A 12,073-nucleotide genomic window follows, 5' to 3' on the forward strand; every position below is an offset into this window, starting at 1 on the left:
AACTTTCCAACTGCTTCTCACCTCTTCCAGGAGAAGATCTAGGTGGGATCTCAGGGTCATTGGACCAACTACCTGCCCAGTTTACCTCTCTGACCTCCTGTGGCACCTCTCATCCGTGCCAACACAGCCCCACTGGCCACCCCTTTCCTTGAATCCGGCATGGAGAGCTATCTTAATGGCACAACAGCTGCTCCATGAACTGGAGCACTCTTCTCCCAAGTGTCCGAGCTTGCCCTCCACCAACTTCAAGCCTGAGCACACATCTGGGCAAAAGTCAAATGAGCACACACATTTATGAAATTGAGTCCTGAATGACTGATCTAGGAAGCAAGTTGGCTGGTAGTGTAACAGAAGGACAACCTTGCGTGAGTTCTGCCTCTCTTCCCTTTACCTTGCAGCATCTGGAGAAGCTCCCTGTGTGTGTGTGTGTGTGTGTGTGTGTGTGTGTGTGTGTGTGTGTGTGTGGTCTGAGGCTACTGATTCATGCTTCCCCCATCTGCTCCGCTCTGACTCTCAGTCAACACATGGTCCCTTAGCAGGCCACACTGCTAGAACATACTCCGAGCCCCTTGCCACACTGTAGAACCGCTGTGCAGTGGGCTTCTCAGCCTGTGGAAGGCCACTGCTCCTGACTCAATAGCCAGGCAATGGGAGGGCACCTTAAGTCCATCATTCTTCATTGCCGTGATTGGCACCCTCAACACTTTCTCCAGCTTGGTCTACATCCACGATTGCGGCTGCTCCCAGCATCCACTCTCCCCTACATGGAACACCAGGGTGAGCTTCTAATGCCGTATTTGCTTGCACACTCTAGCAGTGTGGATCTCACCAGGGCTTCTTCTAGGTTCTCCAAATGCTCTCACTGACTACTTAATACCCTCAATTTTTTTTCAGGTAAAGGAATTGAGGCACAAAGAGGTTGTTGGAGAAAATGTTTGGCAGAGCTGTGTTTGATGACACACAGAACTGACTGCTCCTGACTGTCAGTTCCTTTCTGTGTAAGCTGAGTCCTGTGGAGACCTCAGTCCTGACCTCTCAACAGGGTGGGGTACAAATTCTCTACCCACTCTGTTAAGGCTCCAGCAGCAGCAGCCTCCTGCCTCAGCTTCACTCTCTCATCGCCATTGCTCAACTCTCTATATGCCAGGCATTCTTAGCTTCTTCAGTGTCTCAAAGATGCTTGGGCTCCCTTCCCGTGAGGCTTGCACAGGGTGTCTCTCTTCTAGATGTTCTGTTCCCTTTCTTTCTCACAGAGCCCCAGCAACTCCACTATCACCCACCTTGCCCCAGCTTAGAGGCCCCAGTTAGAGGGACCACTGGTGTTTAAAGATACAATCATGGCAGAGAGGCACTGTCTGTTGGTGTGTCCATATGATAGCCTAATGCTCTCAGAAATGAGCGATCCACGTGAACTAAAGTAAGGAGCTACTGAGCTCCAGTCCCAGCCCAGAGCTTAATACATTTAAGTAAACCATGACCCACACTCTGCTGGAGGAAGCTGAGCATCTAGAAAGTCTCCTAAGATGGGGCCCCAGGATTAAGCCACCTTCTTCCCATCGTCACCTCCATCTCCCAACAGCTACAAGCCTCCCCCCATCGCCTGATGCTCACCTACCACCTGGAAATTCATGGAGGTCATGCGTGTGCCAGCATTGTTGCTGGCTACACAGGAATATATGCCAGCATCTTGGAAGTCCACAGCACTGAGACTGAGGGTCCGGACTTTTTTATAACAGTTATCTTGGAAGTCACTGTTTATGGGGATTTCCAGCTGTAGGCAAAAAGGATTGAGATGATTTTAAACAATCCAAAATTGTTTAGGATCTGAATTCAAATCCTCTACCTTTAAAATGATGGCCTGCCTGAGCATGGCAAGGGACTGAACTCTGAGTCTCAGTTGCTTCATCTATAAAATGGGAAGAATTTCAGTCCCCTGCCCCTCCGTTAAAGTGAGGGTGGGTAGACTCACAAAGCAAGGGCTCCAGACTGGATCTGACACACGATTCACATGGGGGTGAGGAAGCTAAGAGGCAGCCTCTCCATTCCTTCCAAGGGATCCTCATCTTCCCTCCCACTCAGTGTCTTTCTGAAATAGCCACCATGCCTCTATGCTTCTAAGGGAGCCTAGGACTCCTCATTCTATCAGAAGGGAGTCCTCTACAAGCTGCAGCAAAGGTACAGGATAATCCCCGAAAGGGCTTAGATTGCCACCCCAACCCCTAGCAGCCGAGTCAGTTGCTGCTGGCACAGGGTCTCAGGCCCCTCTTCTCTCTCTAGGGTACAACCATATCTCCAGCCCAGAAAGCTAGTTTGAGGTGAAGATGCCTCTGAGCTGAGAGGTTTGGACAGACTTCACCTTGTCATCTCCTTCCCCCAGGGACTGACCTTGGTGTCTCCACGCTTGAGGATAACATTGAATTCGACTTCAGCATTAGTGGCCGAGCACACAATCTTGGCAGCCTCCCCTCGAATCCGCACCAGCTCAGTAGGCTCCAATATTATATGTGGGGGCCCTGGGTGGCCTGGGATCAGAAACGCAACCATGAACCCCTGGGCTCACTGACACTGCGCCCAATACCATGGGGTAGGATACTTGGTCAGGGTCCCAGCATTCTCCCATCCCAAACCCTGGGAGGCAGCCTTGATACCTCCGTTTTCCCCACAAGCAAGTCCCTAGGAGAGTCTGCTTTCAATATTACTCATGAGTCCTGCTTCCCAGCACGTCATCCCCCCTCCTGGCTGCCAAAGTCTGGTCTCTCTCTTGAGCCCCCCACCTGTGTAAACATTCACCCTCACAGTAAAGCCAGTCCCTGGCATACACCTTTGAATTTAGCACTTAGTAAGCACAAGTAGGAGTTCTAGTTCAGCCAGAGCTAAATAGTGAGACTCTGTCTCAAAAAAAAAAGGAAGGGGGGTCCATGGGATGCTTGCTGTACCTGCCAGGCTTTGTATGCTCTACTGCAGCTATACTAAACTGGTCTATCACAGGGTTAGCATCTGCCCTCTTTCCTTTAGTCCTTTGCTTTCTATTCCTTGGAATAATGGCTGCTCTTGTCCTGTCAATTTGGTGGTGGTTGTTAGTTTGCAGTGCTGTGTATTAAACCCAAGGTCAGAGATATGAATGGCAACTGTTCTACTGAGTTACAACCCCAGCCTCTGTGTGTGTATGTGTGTATGTGTGCATGCACACACGCACGTGCACATAAAGGTATAACATAATTCTTATACAGAGATTAGAAGGCTACCTTGGAAAGTTACCATGTAGGTCTCAGGGATCAAACTCAGGTCTTCAGGCTTGGCAGCAAGCACCTTTATTATCTCACTGGTTCTTTAACAATCTTTTAAATTCCATTTATGTGTGTTGATGTGTTTGTGTGTGTATGCTCCATGCATACACATACATGTATATGTGCATGTGGCCATGGTGCCCATGTGAATGTCAGAAGACAACTTGCTATAGTGTAGGTGTTCTCTCCTCTACTACGAGGGTTCCAGGGATCCAACTTGGTCACTAGCCTTGGTAGCAAGTGACTTAACATACTGAGCCAGCCCCTTGGTGTTTTTAAATACTGGTTATCATTACATAGCTCAGGCTACCCAATGCTGAGATTACAGATGTTCTCCACAAGGCCCAGTTCCAACTGGTGATCATTAGCCCCAAAATTCTTTGGAGAGCTTGTGTGTAGAGGAATTAGCCTCTCCACTACCCCTCACGCTGGTCTTTCTCAGTCGCTTCTCCTACATAGTCTGCATCTACCTTCTAATCTGTCTTTCTAGTATAATGTCTAGTCCAAGTAGATGACATCCTTGCCAAGCAGCACTGTGCCTGACACACAGAAGTCACAGAGCAAGCCTAGAAATTGAGTCCAGTATCCTGAGGGGTGGGACAGCCTGGACCAGGACACATGGAGGTCTATCTACAGTGTGGATTCCCATCCCAAACGCTCTTCAGTCAATTGCCCTGGTTAGCTCCCCACAACTGGTCTCATGGTCAGAGTCCCACCCTGCACACCTCATCCCACTTGTCCTGGAGAGAAATTAGTAGTTGAAAGAAGAGAGAATTGTTTCTGTCTTCCCTGCACCCAGGCCTGGCTGGGTTTTTCCCACCCTACATACCTCGATTCACCTTAAGCCGGATGCCAATGGAGGTGGATTCCCTACCATTCACCACAGTCTTGCACATGTAGGTATGGCTGTCAAGAACCTTAGCCTTGTGGATGATGAACCCTTCCCACGGTAAGAAGGAGTAGACTGTTCTGTGTGAGACCGGCCTGCCCCACTCACGCACCAGTGAGACACTGTCCTTCAGTGCGGGGTCAGTGATCAGACAGGGCAGAACAGCTTTCTGGCCCTCAACCACTGTCACTTCCTTTGCTAGCAAATTCCAGGGCCGGTCAGGATCTGGGAAGAAGAGATTTCAAGGTGACAGCTGAACATTAGTGACAGGAGGATCAAAAGCCTGAGCATTTGCCCAAAGTCATACTGTACTGGGTCGTTCAGAGAACATTCTAGATTGGCTTCTGGAACCAGGTGCTTCTAAGGCACTTGTTGCTACATGACCTCAGGCAAAAGACTCAAGCTCACTGAGGCTCTGGAGAATGGTGGCAATCATAGCATCTACCGCACAAACATTAACATTGCTATAGGTGCTTGGTCATGGCCAAAGCTCACACTCATAAACTGAGACCTGCCATGCTATGCATGTTGATGCCAGGAGCCTTCCTGAACAATATGGGGAATTTGGAATCCTCACCTTTGACATACAAGTGGATGGTAGTACTGGCCCCCATGGGGTCTTCAAGCTCAGTACAACGGTAGGTCCCAGTGTTTTTAAAGGTTGCGTTTCTTGTGGTCAGAATGCTTCCAGGAGATTTGGGATCCAAGGTCCAGTAGGGAGAGATGGGGCCATCCCATTCCACACTGCCGTTGCTCACACATCGCAGGGTCACCGTTGCACCTGGCTCTACAACCAACTCTGGGCCACTAGGCTCGATGACAGGGGCCCCCTGACCTGAAGGAGGTGGCAGACACAAGTGAGACTTGGGGTGTACCCCAGATGTCCCCTAACTCTGTACCATGTTTTGGAAGGGATAGTTCTGGTACTGGAATGAGTCTGTACCCTTCAATCAGCTCCCAACTCTATTGACATCTGCCATGCTCAGTGGGCTGGTCTCAGAGACCTGACTGGGCACCTCCTTAGCCTCACATTGTAGGCTTCTCCACAAAGCCATGGGGACCCAGCCTTCTGCATTGTTTCCCACCCCAGGAGAGGACACCATCAATCTCATGTACAAAGCAGGTTGTGATTGCAGAGCCAAGTCCGTGTAAGCAAGACAAGTTTCAAATAAGAAAATGGAGAAATGGATGGCCAAGTCCTGACTTCCTTCACTTGGGAAAGAAGAAAAGACACGTGAGTTCTTAGCCCAGTAGAAAGAGAGATTCCAAGTGTCTCCTGCTGCCACCACTTCTACCACTGCGCATCAGGTCTGTGCATTGCGGGATGACCTGAGGCCATCCATCCATCCATCCATCCATCCTCCTCCCTTTGTCTTTTCACCCACAAGTGCAGACAGTGAGGACATTTCCCCACCATGCTAGGCTGTTCAGATGCCAGGAAGCCTTTGCATCATCCCCTGCTCCAGTAAAGACTCACTGGGGGCTCAGATGCCATGCTTGTGAACGAGACTGCTGAGGCGCACAGTCTGCCCTCGCTTCTCTGGGCCTGCTGGGTTTCTTGGCAGCCAATCTCTTTTAAGGAAAATTTGCTTGAAGGAGAAAGGAGAACTCAAACCCCTTGTCAGGTCTTAGGGAAGGAGGCTAGTAGTTGCCTGTGTGGTGTCAGCATTTTTCCCAGGCTTGAAATAGGGGGGGAGGGGGGAAGTGAGAACTGATTCACAGCCTCCGAGGGCCTGGCAGGCACCCCCCCCGGCCTATGTGGGCGGAAACACATTGCTGGCACCCGGCTGGCCCTGGTTTCCGCCCAGCCTGTGGCCCTTCGACACTAGGATTCTCACTTCTGCTTCCCTGGCCTCCTGGCCATTGCCCTTCTCACACAGTGAGGGACTCTCGGAGAAGAGGACAGTGTGCTGGGTCTCAGAACACACTGTGCAGTCTGTCTGTGTCACTGTTCTGTTTGCTGACCCTGCAAGTCAATGACTCCTACACAGGGACAGGGCAGCCCCAAGGCATCAAGCACTAGAGTATTCCAGTGTTTCCTGCAACCACTCTCAGTAGGCAACACACACACACACACAGACGCACACACACACACACACACACACACACAGGCTCGAGCCCAGAAATGGAAAGTCTCGTCTTGCAAATGATTTCAGCCTGGTTTAATGTCTGCTCTGATTCAAACCCACTGGAAACATGTGGCCCATCTGCCTGAACAGTGTGCCACAGAGGCAGGGCTGTGGCTCTCCTGGGCAGTGATCAGCAGGAAGAGGGACAAGCTATTTCACCCTTGGTTCACATTGACTATGGCTAGGGACCCTGACAGTCATTGGCCTTCTGAGAACAATCCCAGTGGCTACCTAGAGGGCAGCAGAGCATGAAAGTCCCCCTGCTCCGGCCCACTGTTCTCATTCCATATTGCTAATGTCCCTCTTGGGTCTGCTACGTGGTAGCTAAGGATCTTAACCCTTAAGGTCACAGGATACTTCTTTGGGTTCTGTGACTCTGCTCCTGCCTTATCTCCCAGACACTTTTCCCTTCCCCCAGGCTGCTCTGCTCTGCTTATCTTTGTCTCCTGTCTTGGCCTCCAGGAAATGTGCTCCAGGAGAGGCTTCTGTCTTATTTCTTCTTAGCCTGTTGCCTTGGATATTTACATGGAATAGGGCTGATACATTCCACGTACACCACGTGCTGCTCTCGCTTCCTGCTGGTGTGGTTGACAGGAGGGAAGCCTACTCATCTCTACCTTCCCCTGGATGACCACTTGATGGCCACTGATCCCCTGTTCCTGCCCATTCTTCACCTCACATCTCTCCTCTCAAATTCTCCTCATGACCCAAACCTTCTCCTCTTTGTACTTGCAAAATGGACTCTTCAACCAACAGTTCCAGAGGCCCCCAACCTCCTGCACTCATGACTACCACTCAAAAAGAAAAGACCAGCCCCCCTTTCTCTGCCTCTAAGTGCTTCAACACTATTCCAGCCCCCACAGATGCCCCCATGGTCCCACCCACTCACCAATAGTCTGCCAGGCTAAAACCATAGGCTTTCCATTGATATCTCCCACCTCCTCTTCCTTTTGGAACTAGACACTGGACAGATAGACTCACTCATGCACACAGCATATACACACACACACAATGTACACACTTACACACTCAAACACACTGCCCCACACGCAGCCCTCGAGATAAAGACTGAAAAAGCAGTAAAATCAAAACTACAGGATTTTCTGGGGCAAGAGGAATAATTGTCTCCTCCTTAACTGAGTCAGGGCTGCATTAACACACACATCTGTCACATGCCCTTTAACAGTGTTTTTAAGAATGTGTGCTTTCTCATGCTACTAGGGATGTGCCAGTGCTTGAGCCAGTGAGCTTGGCTGAGCCAGCAAAGCACCTTCAGTGGACTGTCATCTCACCAGGGGCCACTAGTACCAATTCCTCAGGGACCAGAGTGAGACTGTCCTTCCCCACCAAGTCCCATCTTCCCTCAACGCCTTTCCAAATAAGCAGTGGTGTGGTACAGAACATGTGTGTGTGTTAGGCCAGGTGGAGCCTAGATGTGATTCTTGGGCCACACTGGGCCATGGATGCTAGTTCTCAACCTCAGCCAGACTCCCTCTGAGATGGTAGTTCTGAAGCAGCTTCTGCTGCCCGAGAAGTTGGTGGGGCTGGGAGATACCTAGGAAGACAGAGTCTGGGGAGACCCTCTTTGGCCTTCCTCAGCCCCCTCTCTAGCATTTTTACTTGCTTATTCACAGGATTTCTCGCTCACGTGTGTTCTCCTCCAACCCCTGTCCAAACTTTTCACCCTTGAGCCCTGGGCCAGAAAGGCCTCTTCTTTCCTCTACCCTGACCCTTGCACCCAAGCCTTCCAAGAAAGGGCTTTTCTGAGCCAGGTCCTACTTAACCGCAGCCTGCTGGGCTGTCCAGCGGTGGGACCACTCAAGGAAGAGCCGCAAAAGCCGCTGAGCGACTCCTAAGATTTTCTCAGAAATGCAACTCTCAGTCCTGACCAAGACCTATCAGAATCTGCCTTGAAGGAGACTCCCAGGTAATTTCCCGTGTGCACAGGAAACATCTGAAAGCACTACTCTCGTTTAGGCTACTAACCGCCCTCCCACCTGCCGACGAGTAGATGTGAATGGTGGTCCTGAAAATACCAGGGCCACACTCAGAGCACACTGTGAGTCAAAGGCTAAGCTCAAACATATCTGCAGCACTGGCTGGGCTGCTTCCACCCACTCGCACCTATTCTTCTCCCCAGATAAACACAAATCTGCACTCTGATGCCAGAAAGGTGGAAGCAGAGAACACAGTATCTACTGTGGGACAGCGATGCCCTCTTATTGACCCCAAGCACCCCCTTTTCTGCCCTTACCATGCCAAACTGTGGCCAGCAGCAGGATCAGAGGAGCCCCCAACTCCATAGCCTCCAGGGGGTAGTGTGGGCCGATGCAGGTTGGAGAGTCGGCTGGGCACAGGGCTCCCAGCTGCTAGTTCTGTGAGGACGGGAACAGATGACCACGTTCTTGTCTGTTGCACTGGCTCCTCTTCCCCTTTTTTAGGTTGACTGAAAGGGAACTACAGGATTTGGAAATATTGGGTCTCTAGGAGAAAACAAAGTACATACACACACACACACACACACACACACACACACACACACACACACACACCAGAAGAAGAGGCAGAATCTGAGGCCAGGTTCAATTGATCCTGAAGGGAGGTGATCAAGTTTGAGAGACTTAGGAAGCCACCTTTAAGGAAAGTTAGGAGAAAAACCATACTCAAGAGCGGCAGCCGGTGAGTCAGGAGCATGAATAGGTGTCTCCAAGATGAGCAGTGAGTCTAGCTGAGAGAAAGAAGTCAGGTTAACTGGCCCTAAATTCTTCTGACCTTTCTCATCTGCCTTCAAGGCAGAAGGCCTCCAGGTAAGGTAACTGGAGATGTGGGCTTTGACAGTAATGAATCTCCTGCCCCAGCAACTGGACGTCTCCACTAATTGTCCTAAACAAAAGTCATCCTGGGGTCCAAAAATAGCAAGTCCTGTAGACAAATCACCCCATGATGAGATTATCCCTCTAGGTAAGAGTGGTCACCCCATAAGAAGAAATGAGGTTACCCCTAAGTAGGAACAATGGGAAACAAACTGCCCTCAAGCTGTTGAAGCCAGGAACAAGTCCTCTGGAACCAACTGGTAGACTCCAACAGCACCCATCATGAGCAGGACTCTTTCTTCCTTCCTGCACCAGGTCTTCTTTATAGTTAAACCTGAACTCGTCCCCAGAGACAGGCTCTCAGACGCTTCAAGTCCTTTGAGCTATCACGTTTCATATTTGATTTCTAGGACAAGTGGTCAGACCCTGATTTGCTGAGATTTGTCCTGGTTGCCTAGAATTCTGTTAATGATATTATGTAGCATGTGTTTGCTGAGACTCAATCCCCAAAATCTTAGTAATCTTTAAAGCTGTCCCTTTTATGAACCATTGAGTTGGCTGGCAGCTAACAGCCAGCCATTAGTCAGGATGGAGAGTCTGGTTACCTGAAAGACTAAGAGAGACTAGAAGTTTTCTGGTTAAAGTAGAGGTTCCTAGAGGAGGGCATGTCCCTTTGTCCCAGATCTTCATCTGGGGGTCTCTAGCCCATTGTCATGTCCTGTATAACATATTAGTAGGGAGCTGGAGATATGACTCAGTGGTTAAGAGCACATATTGCTCTTGCAGAGGACCTAGGTTCAAATCCCATCACCCACATGGTGGCTCACAATCATCTGTAACCCCAGGGGACCCAACAGATATGCATATGGTGCACATACATGTATGCATGTAAAAAGTTCACATGTAGAGTGAGCTACTCTAGTGAATTAATGAAACCCATGGAGGATTGTGGTCCCCAAATCAAGAAGTGGGGTAAAGTGGAGACTGGGTTTCTAACTTAGACATGAGCTCTCTCCATGCAGATGGTGTCAGTATCAGATAGAGTTAGAAGACACTCAGCTGGCATGTGCTGCAGAATGGATAGTTTGTTTGATGTGAGGCATAATCTGCTCCCACCACACACATTTGGTTACAGATTCTTCTGTGTTGATAGAGAAAACAGGAGACCCGGGGGTCTGTGGATTTCTATATTCTCAGTGGTAAGTTCTGTTTTCACTCTCATTTTGCATATGGAGAGCCTGAGGGAGGAGAGGTCAAATACCTTTGAGCTTGTTCATGATCCCACAGCTGCCAAGGAGATAAGGGTGGAGAACTGTCTGTGGTTATTTTTAACATCTCTTATGCTAGACTTCTATTTTAAAAGATTATCCCCTTACCTTCTTCTTTCTGTATGTATGATATATGTGTGTTTGTGTTCTTGTGTGTACACATAGGTGTGTGTATGTGTGTGTGCCAGTACATGGGAGTGAGTAGGCATGTGAGTGGAGGCCAGAGATCAATGCTGGTGTCTGCCTCAGTGCCTCTTCACATTAGTGGCTAGACTAGCTGGCCAGAAAGCCCCAGAAATCCTCCTATCTTGGGCTCTCCAATGCTAAGATACATTACAGGCCTGTGTCACTGGGCGTTGCTGGGGATTGGAACTCAGAGCCTCATGCTTGTGTAGCAAGCACTTCACTGACTAAGCCACCTCCTCAGGATGTCGCTCACTTTTTAAAGACAACGATGGTGTATGTTTTAGTTGATTCTTTTCCGATTTCATTCAGAAGATGAAACGCTCAGTGGAGCACAACATGCTGACAGCACAGACACACAATCCCAGGGTGTGCATCTCCAGGGTGCAGAAAAGAAATCCTTGACAAAATCCAACATGCATTCAAGATTTTAAAACGGTCAGCCAGACAGAGTCAAAGGGAACACCCTCAGCATGATTTGGGACTTGCACATAAAGGCTAGCTCATTCCATGGCTGGACAGAAAGCACTTCCTCTTAGATCATGGCTGCCTCTTCCCCTCCTTCTCCTCTTCTTCCTCTTCCTCTTCCTCCTCCTCCTCCTCTCTTTCCTCTTCCTCTTCATCCCTCTATTCAATATTGTGTGGAAAATCTTAGCCAGAGTAACCAGGAAGGAAAAGAGATAGAAGAACTCTAAATAAAATGGAGAAAGTAAAATAATCTCAATTTGTAGAGAATATGAAATATATATGTATATGTGTATATATTATAAATAAACTATGAAAAAAACTATTAGGTATAATAAATGAATTAAATAAACCCACAGAATACAAGCTCAACCCTCAAAACTAAATTGTATATCTGTATACTAGCAATAATTAAAAAAGAAAAATAGTCGGGCAGTGGTGGTGCACGCCTTTAATCCCAGCACTTGGGAGGCAGAGACAGGTGGATTTCTGAGTTTGAGGCCAGCTTGGTCTACAGAGTGAGTTCCAGGACAGCCAGGGCTACACAGAGAAACCCTGTCTCGAAAAACAAAACAAAAAGAAAGAAAGAAAGAAAGAAAGAAAGAAAGAAAGAAAGAAAAAGAAAAAAGTTTTAATTTTTATACTTATTTTTAGTTATATATGTGTGTGTAGACCTGTGGTAGTGAGTGCAGATGCCTACAGAGGCCAGAGGCATTGGATCTCTGGGAGCTGGAGTTACAGGTGCCTCTCTGAGCCACACAACATGTGTGCCAGGAACTGGGTTCAAGTCTTTTGCAAAGCCAGTTTTCTTTCTTAACCAGAGCCATCTATCTCTCCAGCACACCTTATAATAGCATCAGAAATTAATTTCAAGTAAGGCTGGTACTGTGGCTCATTGGATAAATGGGCTTGCTGCCAAGCCCGATGACCTGTGTTTAAATTAAGAAGAAGTTTTCATCTTCTGAGTGACCTGAGTGGAGAGAACTGACTCTTGCAAGTTGTCCTTTAACTTCCACACATGCATGAACCAAACACACAT

General features: G+C 48.8%; 1 protein-coding gene across 1 annotated transcript in view; it reads right to left on the reverse strand.

The window, feature by feature from the left end:
* Csf1r (colony stimulating factor 1 receptor) overlaps positions 1-12,073 on the reverse strand; it is a 49,915-nt gene that overhangs the window by 16,968 nt on the left and 20,874 nt on the right. The window contains exons 2-6 of the mRNA XM_034518657.2: positions 8,560-8,762; positions 4,754-5,011; positions 4,117-4,401; positions 2,386-2,522; positions 1,612-1,771 (exon numbers count right to left, since the gene is read on the reverse strand). Of these exons, the coding sequence (XP_034374548.1) occupies positions 1,612-1,771; positions 2,386-2,522; positions 4,117-4,401; positions 4,754-5,011; positions 8,560-8,608 (889 nt within the window). The 5' untranslated portion in view covers positions 8,609-8,762. The remainder of the gene's footprint in view (positions 1-1,611; positions 1,772-2,385; positions 2,523-4,116; positions 4,402-4,753; positions 5,012-8,559; positions 8,763-12,073) is intronic.

Source organism: Arvicanthis niloticus, chromosome 14 (assembly GCF_011762505.2).
Source record: "Arvicanthis niloticus isolate mArvNil1 chromosome 14, mArvNil1.pat.X, whole genome shotgun sequence".
Lineage (NCBI taxonomy): Eukaryota > Metazoa > Chordata > Mammalia > Rodentia > Muridae > Arvicanthis > Arvicanthis niloticus.